This window comes from Crocodylus siamensis, chromosome 5 (genome assembly GCF_052110815.1).
Source record: "Crocodylus siamensis isolate JL-2025a chromosome 5, ASM5211081v1, whole genome shotgun sequence".
In the NCBI taxonomy this organism is placed as follows: domain Eukaryota; kingdom Metazoa; phylum Chordata; order Crocodylia; family Crocodylidae; genus Crocodylus; species Crocodylus siamensis.
In genome coordinates, this window is record NC_143399.1 from 175929820 (window position 1) to 175945027 (window position 15208).

Genomic DNA, 15208 nt, shown 5'->3' on the forward strand with positions numbered 1-15208 from the left:
TTTTAACAGGGCCAAAAAAAGTTTTCTTAAGCAGTAGTTAAGCTTCTAGTAATATTTACTTTATTTTATTTTACTTAATTTCCTGCAGATTATTTCAGAAATTAGAACATCCCAGTTAACAAATTCTACTCTATTGCATTTAATCCATCACTGACTATAAATTAAACATCAGACACAGAACTTTCCTATAAAATATATTATGTATTTTTATTTTACAGGAGCAACAGTAAAACCTGAACCAACGGAATCTCCTGCTCCCAGTAAGTTTTTTTTAATGTATTTTACTGAGAGAAGCTTGTACTGAAGGTACAATACATATAACCTTATTATTTATTTTGCAGAATATAAGATTACTAGTGATGGATGGATTATAAATAAAGACAAGCAGTATTATTTCAGCACGGACAGTGTTCCTATGGAAAAAGGTCGGGAATTCTGCACGAAGAATTTTGGTGATCTTGCTGTCATTGATGATGAAACTGAAAGGAAGTTTCTGTGGCGATATGTAAGAAAACTATTTCTTGTTTCAATACTTAATCAACCAGGCCAGAGAACATGAACATAGAAACACTTGTCTGATGAGCTAATTTACCGTTAGTTTTGCACCAGTGAAATTAGGGAAGTTAAAAAAGTATTGAACTGGAAATAAGCAGTGGATAAATTTGTCCCTTATGTTTTAACTGAGCAGGATAGTTTTTTGCTTTTCTGTGTGTTGTACATGGATTGTAAGCATTAACTAATAGTCTGCTTCCAAAGCTTCAAAAGGAGAGTTATTCCACATCAGTCATGTTACCCTTTATCAGCAGTTGCCACTAGGGGTGTGCAAAGTGGGCCCTATTCGATTTGGTTCCGGGCTGAATCAGGGACAATGATTCAATTAGCTGATTTGGATCACTGTTCCTGATTCGATTCAGCTGAATCTGAAGAGTTGATGCTGATTCAGAGAATCAGCGATTCAGGCAGTCACAGCTTTAGAAATTTTTTCTACATACCTCGAGGGACCAGTACGGATTGTGATCACTGTGATGCTGGGGTGCATAGATCATCCCACAGGAGTGGGGTGGGGTGGGGAGTGGCCCTCCATGTGCTCAGCAGTGAACCTGGAAGTGGACTAGAAGTATGCGCCCCAGCATCACAGCATTCATGAGCTGCCTGCTACCTAGAGGTATGTAGAAAAAACAGTTAAAGCTGTGTCTATGTCCGAATCTTTCCAAATCTCTCCGAATCAATTCAAAGGGTTCCAATTCAATTCGGAGAAATTAAAGGGTCCTCTGATTCTATTCAGATTTGGAGATTCGGCCACCAAATGAAGTCGAATCTCCACTGAATCATATCAGGGACTGAAGCTTCACACAGCCCTACTTGCCAATGTATTTAAATTTAATTGACCTATAGCAGACTTCTAACAGGAACTGCAATACTTAGAATATTGTCTTATCCAAGAAAGAAAATAATATCAGACTGTATGTAAGACTATAAGTAAGGGCCTTGTCACACATTACATTGTGAGCTGCTCAAGTGTTGATCAGTGTTAGTGCTAGCCTGAGTTTGGAGCAGTCATAAGTTTAGGCCAACAGGGGCCTGGAGGGACTTAAAGCTAAGAATCCCACCCCATCCCATTCTGGGCTTCTCCCCAGGCTCCTGGGGCTCCCTTGGTTCTGCCATGCCTATAGGGCTCCCCCAGTCCTCTGCCTGCCCAACCCCCGCTGCTGCTGGGCTGCTTCTCTTCTCTGGGCAGAACCAAACCCAGAGAGCAGCAGTGGTGGGGGCTGGGCAGGCAGGTTAACCCTTCCCTGCCTGTTCCCCTGGGACAGAGTGCAGGCCAGCCTCAAGTAAATAGGGGGCAGGGTGGGAACAATAAGCAGGGATCTGTGGTGCTGAGGGTGATGGATGGGGCAGTAGGCCTGATCCAGGCCAGCAGGGGAGGAGGCGTTGGTGCAATGTTTACACTAATGCATTGCCTAGTGCGGCTACATGTTAGTGTAATGTGATCTGGGTAACATGGATAAACCTAGGCTGGTGTGGTGTAACTTGAAGCTGCCTAAAGAGTGCTTAAAAGTAGTTTCCAGGCGTTAATGTGTGGACAGTCTAGGAGCTAAGAGCTCCAGGAGCCACCTAAAATTAATATATAACATGGTCTGAAGATACCCATTTGGGTGCAGGCCTATGTCTTTCTCATGGCAAGCCTTTCAGGGTGGGGGTTGTGTTGGAGAGAACTGGGGGACATTCCACTCACCTTGCTCACCCTACCCTCACAGATAGACTACAGGCCATGGGACTGCTCCTACCCAACTCCTTGATGGACTGTGCAGTGCTACTTCTGCCTTGGAAAAGACTCCTGTAGGGAAGGAAGCCATACTGGCACCCCTGCTAAGTTGGCATCCTCACTAAGTTGGCACCAAGGGAAAGCTAAATTGTGCCTTCCTTTGTTCCACCCAGTTACTTTATGCTGTCTCACATTGCACTTTCTTATATCACAAACCTAGCACAATCCTGAGAAAGAGGAGACAATGTGGGGTATGGATTAAATTACAGGAGCAAACTTGTATGCTTATTTTGTGCTTAGTGCTGGGGTTAGTGGGAAGGTGGTGCTGCAGGGAGTTGCATATCTAAACTGTCTTGAAGCCTATGAGTTAGTCCAAAAAAAAAAAGTGCTTAAGCTTTATTGAATTGGATGAAATTTGGTAGTGAAGATTGATGAAGGGTTTACATTTCATAGTTTCTAGGGTCAGAAGGGACCTGAACAGATCATCAAGTCTAACCCCCTGACCTGGGCAGGAATGAGAGCTGGGAACATAATATCCCAGCCAGATATCTATCTAACCTCGTCTTGAAGACCCCCAAGGTAGGGGAGAGCACCACCTTTCTTGGGAGCCCATTCCAGAGCCTGGTAGCCCTAACATTCTAAGAAAGCTGAGTATGCCCATCACTAGGAAGTTCAAGTGATACCTGCTATAGATTGTAAAAGAGGTTTTGATTCTAACCATTTGGAAAGAAAACTCCATTAAGACTAAGCACAGACAGTCACAAAGCCTGAGGCTGAATTTATTCAATCTTTGCAGGTAGGGACAGAAGTTACACATAAACCAATTTAAGTAATCAGAAACTAGTTTAAACCTGAAGCAGAATAGAATTTCAGTGCACATAAACCAGTTTCAAAATGGCTGAAACTGGTTTAAGATAACCCTGATTAAATGTAGTATCAGACTTATCTGATTTGGGTCATATCAGTTTTGGGTCATATCAGTTTATGCAATTTCTGTCCCAGACCACTTCATGGTTCAAGTTAAATGACAGTCTCTCAGCAGGCATTCTACCCTGGGCTAGGCTGTGCTGTCTGCTCCAGAAAGCAGAGGTGACCCTACTTGTGTGCTCCTTAGCTGGAGCAGTGTGGGCTGGCTGACTGGGGAGAGGGGTGGGGAAAACAAGCCCAGCTGCAACCATGGAGTATAAAACCCAGAGGCACCTGGAAGCAGGAAGAGGAAGTGATGAGCAATGCTGCGGAGTCCTGCTGCTGTAATTCTGAACTGCAAATCCCAGAGACCTTGGGTGCAGCAGGAAGAGGAAGTGAACACAGTCAGAGAGTTGTGCTCTAGTGCCCCCCAGTTTCTGGCCTGAGCCACTGCAGGCATATGGCTGCATTTCCTGAATCAAAGGTTAATGTCTGTTCATTTCTATTTCAATTTAATCTGTGCAGTTTAGACTAACCTGCAAAGACTGAATTGATTCAGCCTTAGGCTTTTTGACTGGCTGTACTTAGTCTGCAGGTTAGTTTAAACTGTATAGCTTGAACTGATAAGCAAGTGAACAGACATTCACTTTTGTTTTCAGAAATACAGCCACATGCCTGCAGTGGCCCAGGTCAGAAGCTGAGGAGCACTAGAGCATACCTTCCTTCTCTGATGGATCAGACAGCCTGGCCTTGTGAAGGGGGAGGTTGTGAAGGAGGGGCATAACATCTTGGGATCCTGAGGGACTAAGAGTTAACTTGAATCTGGAAGGGATCTGACACAAAGGTTCAATAAACTGATTTAACCTAAAGCAGATAAGTCTGATACTATGTCCATCCAGGTTTGTCTTAAACTGGTTTTGGCCATTTTGAAAGTGGTTTATGTTCATTAGTTTCTATTGTGTTACAGATTTGAACCAGTTTCCTATTGCTTATGCCAGTCTGTATAATTTCTATCTTTAGCCTAAATGCTTATGTTGCTGTAACCACTTGGAAAGGAAACTTCATTAAGTGCTTATGTTGTGGCAACTTCCTGGCAAATCTATGCAGCATTGAATTAATTTAAAAGTTTGGGTTTCTGTACCTTGAGTTAAGGCTACATGTTGTGGCCTGTAACAATTCATGTATTCTGCAGGTTGCTGTAGAGGGGAAATGTATAATGTATTCACCAGTGTGTTACACTTATCAAGAACATTCATATTTTAAAGAGAGTGAGTGCTAATTTTAATCTGTGTTTTAGATCTTGAAAAATGGCAAAGAGGATGCATATTTCATTGGATTACAACTGAGTGTTGATCAACGAGCTAGGTAAGTAAACTAGCTATATCAAAGCTAGTAGGGCTGTGCAAAGCTTCGGTCCCTGATTCAATTTGGTGGAGATTCGGCCCGACTTGGTGGCTGAATCTCCAAACCTGAATCGAATCAGGAGACCTTTTAATCTCTCCAAATCAAATTGGAACCCTCCAAATTGATTCAGAGACATTTGGAAAGATTCAGTGATTCGGACATAGACACAGCTTTAAATGTTTTTTTCTACATACCTCCTGGTAGCAGGCAGCTCATGAATGCTGCAATGCTGGGGCGGATGGAAATCAAACAAGTTGAATCTCTCCCTGATTTGGGCCAAATCTGAATCTGAATTGAATACGGCCTGTTTCGCACACCCCCAAAACCTAGTAATATGTGCAGCAATGAACAAGACTCGTATTAAGCAAAGCAAGAACAATTTTGGGTGAAATGTTGGTCTCACCACAGTCAATATGTGTGTTTTACTTCTAGCATGAGGTGGATAAAGATATCATTCCTAGCATTTATGTTTTTGGAGGTGGTAGAAATGTGTTTGGTACTGGATGTTGGCAGAGGGTATTTTTAAACATATTTTTAGGAAAAATCCCAGCATTTGTTTTTTGGCATTGGTAGGCCACTGATTACTTACAGTGGTTTATTCTTGCAGCAGAGTATTGTACTCAGTTGAGTACCCTGAGTTTTATACTGAAAACCAGTGACTGCCTCAATTTTACAAAGTAAAACAAATTAAGGAATTGATCTTAAAACAATGTATCTACTGGCAATGGGACAAATTCCATGCTGATAGAGGAAAAACTCCCATTGAAAGAAATGATGGTGTTTTATATTTTTTTTCTATTGGGAACTGAATTAGACACTTAAAACCCTGTAAATCCATTTATTCTTTAGCAGTGTCAAAACTTTCATCTTGTTTTTAAAATATATATTTTTGAAATCCATCTGCTTTTATCAGCTAGAAAAGCTGTTCTTCAGCATTAGATTTGAGGTGTTGTCATGCACTGCAAAGAACATGTGGATTTGAGATTCCTCCTTTATAAATATTACACATCGGTATGACTCACAGTTTAATTTGGCTACATTTGAACTGGTCTGGTCCACTTTCATTTTAGAACTTTATCTCATTAACTCAGAAGAAGTTTAATTTTTTTCTAAATAACTTTTACCAAGAAGTAATAAAAAGAAATGGAGAAGATAAAATCCAGATTGGATTTTCACAAAATTATTTAATGTCACTTTCTCTCATTTCTTCATTCACATGTAAAATCATTTTTAATGATTGCTTCAAATACCTCAACTCAAACATTCGTCTTAGTATTTTTAAAGCTCTTCAGGGGTAAACATCACTTCTTTCTCCTTTCCTTCATTTTAAATACTCTTTCAAATAACTAAAACAAAACAAAAAAACAGAACAGTTGCAAACCAGCAGCAACCTCAATTTTTATTTTTCTCCACAGCAGAGAGAGACTGTTCTAGCATGTAGGATGTCAATATATACCAATCTTTAAAGCTAGGGACAGACATTCAAGAAGCCAGTGCCTGAACTGATTCAGTCTTTGCAAGTTAGTCTAACCTGCCTAGGTTGAACTGATTTGCAAGTACACAGTCATTCCCTCTGGCCTGAGGAGATGCCAGGCACCTGCCTGCAGTTGCTCAGGCCAGGCGCTGGGGGGGGTGAGAGCATGCCCTCGGCTGCAGGGAAGCTGTGATGGTGGGGTGTGGCCAGCCAGGCAGTAGCCTGGACTGACCTGGCCAGGGAGGAGTTTAATTCCTCCTTCCCCGTTCCACCAGAATGGACCTAAGCTGGGGTTCACTGGGCACTGCCTCCCTGCTGCCGCAGTGGTGGGGCCAGGAGCAGCCAGATGCCGGCTGGCATGGCCCCTGAGGCACAGCAGGCAGGGAGGGAGGTTATTCCCCCTCCCATCCCAACTGCAACCACTGCTTGCTCTGTGCTTAGGGCAAGTGGCAGAAAACCCCCCCTGTGCCAGCTGCCAGAAGGAGGGAATGCTGGAGGGAGGGGGGCAGGAGGGGGCCTGCCCCCTCTGCCTCAGAGAGCCATGCCATCTGGCTTCTAGCTGCACCTGGGCCCCAGCTGCAGCAGTGAGGGGGGAGCACCTGGTGGACCCTGGCTTAGGTCTCTGGCAGTGGGACAGGGAGGGTGGAGGTAACCCCTGCCCTGACCAGTTCAACCCAAACTACTACCGGGGCTGGCCATGTCCCCTGCTGCTGGAGCAGCCAACAGAGAAATGCAGGTTGGTGCTGGTGGGACAGGAGAGAGGAGGGCGGAATAAATTTATTCCCTGCTCCCTTCCAGGGCCAGTGTCTGGCCAGACCTCAACCCCTGCCTGCTGCTGCCTGTCCCTCCTCTGGCTGGGAAGCAGAGGTGGGCCAGCCCTGCTCTGCTGGAGCAGAGAGCCCAGCCCAGAGAGCATGCCAGGATGCTGGGGGACTCTGGTTTAACTTAAACCGGAAAGGGGTCAGGGAAACATTTTACATAAGCTGGTTTGAGCTGACTACATTCAACCGGGTTTATCTCAGACTGGTTTTGGCCATTTTGAAACTGGTTTATATGCACTGAATTTATGTTCTGTTACAGGTTTAAACCAGTTTCTGATCACTTAAACCAGTTTATGTGTAATGTCTGTCCCTAGCCCAAATGACTTGGGCTTCACTTACTGACCACAGTGGCTCAGTATGAGACTATCTGTTCTAATTAGTATTTTGTTAACTTAGTTTTAGCATTTGATTCTTTGAATTCAAATGCTATATCCACAATTGTAACCTCTTTATGGTTCGGTCTTTGCCCTGTTGCCAAGCAAATTAATGCCACTTTAACTGGTATGGAAATTACCTTTTGGTTGTTTACCAGGCCCTGCACAATTCTTTCCCTTGAATGGGGATGGACTTCTTTCTGCACCTGGACTAAACTTATATGGACTTAGGAAAATAAGATGTGCCTGGGTTCTCATGTGCCATTCTGACCCCTGGTTTCCACATCGGCTTTTTTATTCTCTTTCCTCGTGTCTTGGGCCATAGCGGCTCCAGAATTGGAACATGCGAAAATTCCCCAGTGTTTTGCAAATTAGGGGAAAACTTTGCTATAACCTAGGATCTGTACCTCTGTGAAGATGATAGTTGTAGTCCTTGTCAGGTAAGGCCATGTGACTCTTCAACGAAGTTTGAAATCATAGGCATGATAATGAGAAGTAACTTTCATATTTGCAGGGGCCACCATGGAAAATACTTGTCTTACAAGCTGTAACCACCCTGTAATTTAAATAATGCTTACTTTTTTTTTTGCATATTTAAGTTAGAAAATAGTTCACGGCTTGGATTCTGTGATAGTGTAATTGTTGTTGATTACTTTTTTTAACTTAATATTAGTGTATATATTCATGTATTCTTGTTGTCCATATTTTTCATTTTCTAATTTTAAATAATTTTTTTAAAAAACGGAGAAAGAAAATAGAAAACAATATAGAAGTGAGTGAGGCACCTTCAACTGTATACTGTCTGCTTTGTGTTTTTCAGGATTAGTCAGTCAAACCATAATTATGGCTGCTTTTTCTCACTAAATTCGGGCAAAACTTTTGGAATAGTTTGATAAATCTTGCCTTAAGTTGTTAAACTATTGGTGTATGTAAATTGACACATTCCTTTTTAAATGTTTTTCTGAACTTGTATTCAGAATGAAAAGGGGTAATCAAGGGAAAACAAGATATAACTACAAGATATTTACTCATTTAAGGCTTTAGCTAGGTAACAGTTCAATTTTCTTGGAATTTTATGCAAAGTAAGTAGTATAGATCAGGCTGTGACAACACAGCTTAAAAAGTTTTTAAAATAAATTTTGTAATATGAAAATAATTGAATTTGTGCATAATAATTTTTCTCTTTTGATTGTGTTAAGCTGGATGGATGGAACCCCAGTGAATTTTTTAGCTTGGGCACCACATGAGCCCAACTTTGCAAACAATGATGAAAACTGCGTAGTTATATATAAAAACTTAGGTGAGTAATTTGTTTATCACTAATACTTTTGCAGAGGACATAACTTTTTCTGCAGTATGTTTTTTGCTGCTTTTTTTCTTCAGAGAACTATTACTGAAGATGGAAGTAAAATTAGATTTTGGAGCAGTGACTGCTTTCATATATGGTTATTAGGGGTGTGTGAAGCGGGCCCTATTCGATTTGGCTTGAATCAGGAACAGTGATTTGATTTGTTGATTCAGATCACTGTCCCCAATTCGATTTGGCCAAATCTGAATCTGAAGATTCGATGCTGATTCAGAGAATCAGCGATTTGGAAATAGACAGCTTTAAAAGTTTTTTCTACATACCTTGAGGTAGCATGCATGGCTTGTGAACACTGCGATGCTGGGGCATATGGAACTTCCCACAGGAGTGCAGGGGGACCTCCATGTGCTTGGCGGCAAACCAGGAAGTGGACTGGAAGTACCGGCTTAGTGATCAGCCACAGCTCAACCTAGGAGGCACCAATCACTGAACCGGGGAGGGGTGGGGGGGGCGGCCCTGCATGCTCCAAAACAGATGCAGAAGTGCACTGGAAGTGCTTCTGGTCTACTTCCAAGTCTTCTGCTGAGCACACTGGGGAGACCCCCATGCTTCTGTGGGATACTTCATGTGCTCCAGCATCACAACAGCCACCTCCCTGCTGGGCCCCCCATGGGCCCTGGGGGAGGCACACCTGGGCCACAGGTTAGCGAGATTTAGTTAGGGAACTTCTGGAGGGGTTGGATGTATTCAAGTCAGCCGGCCCGGATGATCTCCACCCTAGAGTTCTAAAGGAACTGGCCGAGGTCATTGCAAGTCCCCTGGCACAACTTTATGAGCACTCGTGGTGCTCTGGTGAGGTACCGGAGGACTGGAAGAGGGCCAGCATGGTCCCCATCTTCAAAAAAGGCAGGAAGGAGGACCCGGGAAACTATAGGCCGGTTAGTCTTACCTCGATCCTAGGCAAGCTGTTCGAGAAAATTATGCTGGCACACATCCAGGAGGGGCCAGCAGGGGACTGCATGCTTAGGGGCAACCAACACGGGTTCATCAGTGGCAGGTCCTGTCAGACCAACCTGGTGGCCTTTTATGATCAGATCACCAGATCATTAGATGCAGGGGTAGCAGTGGACATAAGTCTTCCTGGACTTCCGGAAGGCTTTTGACACTGTCTCTCACCCCGTTCTCATTAAGAAACTGGGGGGCTGTGGTGTAGACACCCACACAGTCAAATGGGTTGCCAACTGGCTGGAGGGATGCACCCAGAAAGTGGTGGTGGATGGGTCCTTCTCAATCTGGAAGGACGTGGGCAGTGGGGTTCCGCAGGGCTCGGTCCTCGGTTCATCAGTGATTTGGATGAGGGGGTAAAAAGCACCCTGTTCAAATTTGCTGATGACACGAAGATGTGTGGGGACGTGGGCACACTGGAAGGATGCAACAGGCTACAATCAGACCTAGACAGGTTACAAAGGTGGGCGGACGAGAATAGGATGGGCTTCAACACAGACAAGTGCAAGGCGATGCACGTCGGGAGGAACAACCGGCACCATACCTACAGGTTGGGGAACTCCCCTCTTGTCAGCACGGAAGCGAAAAAGGATCTGGGGGTCATCATTGACTCCAAGATGAACATGGGCCGGCAGTGTGGGGAGGCAGTTAGGAAGGCCAACCGCACCTTGTCATGCATCCACAGATGCATCTCGAGCAGGTCCAGGGAAGTGATCCTCCCCGTCTATGCGGCACTGGTCAGGCCGCAGCTGGAGTACTGCGTCCAGTTCTGGGTGCCGCGCTTCAGGAAAGATGCGGACAGCATGGAGAGGGTCCAGAGGAGGGCCACTCATATGATCAGGGGACAACAGGGCAGGCCCTATGAGGAGAGGCTATGAGACCTGAACCTGTTCAGCCTCCAGAAGAGAAGGCTGAGGGGGGATCTAGTGGCCTGTTATAAACTAGTCAGGGGGGATCAGCAGGCATTGGGGGAGTCACTGTTCCCCTGAGCACCACCAGGAGTGACCAGGAATAACGGTCACAAGCTGGCAGAGGGTAGATATCAGGAGGCGCTACTTCACAGTCAGGGCGGCTAGGGTCTGGAACCAGCTTCCAAGAGAAGTGGTGCAGGCTCCTACCTTGGGGGTGTTTAAGAGGAGATTAAATGAACATCTTGCTGGGGTTGTTTGACCCCAGTACTCTTTCCTGCCATGGCAGGAGGTCGGACTAGATGATCTGCTCAGGTCCCTTCCAACCCTAGAAACTATGAAACAACACTCATGAGCCGCTTGCTATCTAGAGGTATGTAGAAAATACATTTAAAACTGTATCTATGTCTGAATCTTTCCAAATCTCTCTGAATCAATTTGGAGGGTTTTGATTTGATTCAGAGAGATTAAAGGGTCCTCTGATTTGATTTGGGTTCAGAGATTCGGCCACTGAATTGGGCTTGTCAATAGAGAGTTAGGCCTTTGATGCAGGTTATTTTTGTAACTTTAGAAAGTTAGTAGCACTACAAAAACAGATAGTTTTAGGGATGTGCAAATGTGCCTAGCCCCCTGAAACACACATAAGTTACCACAAAGCCATGCTCTCAAACTACAGGATTAATAAGGGGTTGCTCCTCAGTTCCCTGCTCTCAGGGCAGTCTGTTGACAAGCAAGATGGGCTCACTTAAGGTGACCACCTTTTGAAAATGGAAAAACAAGACACATACCCACCCCTCCCCCTGTCCTCCTGCAGATGGAATGGCTGGATGGGGCCGAGTGCAGCCTTTGGAGCGTTAGGGGAGGATGTGGACTGCCTTCTGCAGGGCTCAGGACTCCCTGTCCTGCCGCCCTCCCTTTGGGGGCCTCCATAGGCCAGGAGGCAGGACCTGGCATGGTTGGGCAGAGAGGCTCAGTGCTGTTTCTGCCAGAAGACCCACACTGGTGCACTGCTGTGGTGAGGAGCCTGCTGCTCACCTAGCAGCAGCAGGGGGCATAACTCCACACCACCACCACCCCTGGTGCTGCCAGGCAGTCAGGGGTTCCCTTGCCATGGTGGCGCAGCTTGCACGGGGCTCCTGGCAGCAGTGCCACCAAGCCTTCCTGTCCCACTCTGCCCTCCTGTGCTGGGTTCCATCTGGAAGCAGGGCAGGGAGCCTTGAGCCCGCAGCAGACAGTCTGCATCCACTCTTGCTCCATGCACAAATTTTGGGAGGCCCATGCACAAATCTTGGGAGGCATGTGTCCCCTCCTTCTCCTCTCCCTGGGAATGTATGCAGCGGTGGGGAGCCAGCCCCCCAGATGGTTAGCAGCCATCCTGTGGCTCTGTCCTGCTCCCCCAGCCAGGCCCCCTGATCGCACATTCCCACCTGGCCCTGGGACTCATGCACTGCCCTAGCTGGCAATGATCTCAACACCAGCTACCAACCCTGTCTCACTCCCTCACCATGCAGGCCTCAGTCTGCCTCCCCTGTCCCCCATCCCTCCTCCTCCCCCCAGTAGGCTTACCTGTAGGCAGCTAGGGGAGATGCTCTCCACAGCTTTATTGTTGACCACATGCATTGTGTCATGCTCCCTGTGTCCCACTCCCCTGAGTCCCAAACAGCCCCTTGCAGGCTGGAACTATGCCAATCTGCAAGGGGAAATCCACCATTTCCCATGTTTTTCCATGGCAAATGGAAAACCTGGATCCCTACACATGATACTGGGATGATATTTAACTGTGTCCAGGGGAATCTGGGACAAAAATGGTTTCCTGGAATCATTCAGCCTGGGACTGGGACTTCTTTAAATTTTTGGGACTGTCTCACCCAGTTAGGGATAGGTGGCCACCCTAGTCTCATTGACAGATTTGTGCTGTTGCTGGTGCAAGCCACCTTCCATGGCAAGGCCTAATTGGGTGGCAGAGACCTCCCAATCAACCCTTGGTGAGGCTGCAGCCCCTTCAGCCTCTGTTGACCAGCAACAACAACTGACAAGGTTGACAGTAAAGTCACTACCTGTGGGGCTCTCTGATTAAGTCAAGACAGTCAAAAAGCCCAAGTCTGAATTGATTCAATCATTTCAGGTTAGTCTAAACTGTGTAGATTGGATTGATAAACAAGTGAACAGACATTTGTTTTTTATTCTGGAAATGCACTATGGAATACTTGAGGGTCAGAGAGACCTGAAGGGGTTGCACACATATTAAATTTCTCATGGAGATGTTTGAAACAACAACCTTTTGTTGCAGATCCTCCATTTTTGTGATGGATTAGGCATTTTTTTAGTGTAATGAAAGCCAGTGATGTGTGAATGCTTGCTTTTTTGTTGTGCTAAAAAAGTGGAGGTAGCATGACAAATATAATGTGTGCAAAGGGCCTTTATACTTTTAATACCAATATACTTCAGGTAACAGTAGTCTAATTAATGTAACAGTGAATTTTTTTGATTCAACAAATAGGCCATATAATAAGTTTTCATAAGTTATTCTTATCAGTTACTTATTTTTGTTGTGTTCAGGATTTTGGAATGATATAAACTGTGGATATCCAAATCCTTATGTATGTGAAAGACACAACAGTTCCATTAATGTGACTGTTCCTCCAACAACACTTCAATCTAAGGCAGGATGTCGAGAAAATTGGCTTTTGTATAAGAATAAGGTACAGTAACATACTTTCTATATGTTGTATTTTTGGCAGAAGAATTGAATGTAGAATAAGCAGATTTCAATTTTTTAATATTTCTTACTCCTAATACATCACTGGATGGGATTTTGACAAAGGGAGGTCAGTATATGTATCTCTCTCTTTTTATTAATCTACTCTCTTTTGCATGCAAAGTGTATTCGGACATTTTCAATTATGAGACTGCATGCAAGCAAATTATATACACATATTCTTATACCACATACTGTTTTTTCACTGACTCAAATGTACCAGCTTCAAAAGCCTATTGTAACTAGGGCTTTTAAACAAATCTGTAGAAGACTACATTTAAATTGTTTTATGACTATGCCAAACATTTTCCTTTCTCTTTTCTTGCACAAGGCTACATGGTGGTCATGTGTATTCAAAAGGAAAGGCTTCCAATTTTTAGGGAGTATTGAAATAAGATATTCAGATTTATTCTCATTTTAGTGTTATAGAATATTTGGCTCTAAAGAAGATGAGCGTAAAAGCTGGCATGCTGCAAGGAAAGCTTGCATGGATTTAGGAGGAAATCTGGCTACCATACTTAATGGAGAAGTGCAAGGTACTGTCCTTTCATTTTTTTTGCATTTGTCTTTTGCAACTAGATAAGACCTCATGTAATATATACCAAAAAAATTATAAATGCACACTTGCATCAGTAAAAGTTTTAGATGAGAATATAACTACAAAGTTTGAAGCGCTATATGCTTTTTTCAGCAGTAGCTCTCAGCTGTAGAACAAAGTAATACCATGATCTTACCAGGCAGGGAAAATGGCAGTTAGAGGATTTTTCATTCTGTGAAAAAATGGAGTAGGAAAATAGAGTTGTAAATGGATAAAGAAATAGAGGAGCATGTAGGACAATGAGACAGGAACTATGAAAAAGTGACACTGCACTAAACTTACTGATGTAAATTCAAATGATCACAATATTAGCAGTCATAGTGAAAGAACTCAGTGTTTATATTCTGGTCAGTTACACTGGTGTACATTTAGAAAAAATGCCATTCATTTTATCACAGTGCATGCTTTTCCAAATGCTAAAAGATCAGGAACGAGAATGTGAATGCTTGTTTATTCAAAATGTAATTTGCTTTATAGGCAAACCTATGATTTGAATTCCTATTGTGAACACCTTGTGCAAATTCTGGGTAGTTTCTGCATAGGGTTTCATTCCAGTTAAGAGGCAGATGGACAATAGGGCAAAATCACTATTACTTCAGCAGTGCAAGTCCACTGGAAAGGGGTTGACTTCCTGAGCAGTTCTTGCCAGGATAATTGTGTTAATATTTGGCAAAGAATCTACAGGTTTTATTTTTGGAAGGTAAGACACAGACTGTGTTCATTTAATAAAACATTGGAGGACTAAGAGCTAGGAACAGAGAGAAATGCAAATAGATATTAAGTTCACAGGTAGAGGAAGCTCATTGCTGAAACGCTAGAAGTTGGTAAAAGTTAGTTTCTCAAGAATCATTGGTTACTATGTATTAAAAAGTGGCTGGGACTACTTTCAGTGACACGTTTGGTATGTTAGAAACACAGCAACAATATTGAACAAAGTCAAAAATAGTTTATTTCCTTACTCTCTAAAATGAAAAAAACTATTTTGAAAGATATTCCTATCTTGTTCACAATTTAATTAGGGTCTTTTTCTGTTCTTTGTATCTTAAAGTTTGAGTAATATCCATTCCTTTCATTTTTACTCACAAAAGTGACACACTATCATATTATAAATTCAACAGTGCTCAATATACTGAGACTATTTTGGAATCTGGCTATCCCATATATCCCCACATATCTCACAGGCTAGAAACAGACATCGTTTCTGAAGTGGGATTAACTACTGGGATATGTTCTGGCACAGCTGACCCACTTCATTGGTGTCTACAGATGTCCTCAAGGCTATATTCCCTGGGGGTCAGGCCTCTGCTGCTCCCGGGACTCGATTCTGCTGGGTAACAACCCCAGGTGCCACACACTGACTCAAGATGTGTGTCTGCAAGCAGGGGGAA

General features: G+C 43.8%; 1 protein-coding gene across 2 annotated transcripts in view; it reads left to right on the top strand.

Moving 5' to 3' along the window:
* Nucleotides 1-15208, top strand: part of LOC149864949 (macrophage mannose receptor 1-like) — a 109666-nt gene that overhangs the window by 64943 nt on the left and 29515 nt on the right. For both annotated transcript variants that reach the window (XM_090047237.1, XM_090047236.1), the window contains exons 16-21: nt 219-260; nt 342-505; nt 4470-4537; nt 8445-8545; nt 13024-13166; nt 13644-13758. In XM_090047237.1, coding sequence (XP_089903363.1) covers nt 219-260; nt 342-505; nt 4470-4537; nt 8445-8545; nt 13024-13166; nt 13644-13758 — 633 coding nt within the window. The remainder of the gene's footprint in view (nt 1-218; nt 261-341; nt 506-4469; nt 4538-8444; nt 8546-13023; nt 13167-13643; nt 13759-15208) is intronic.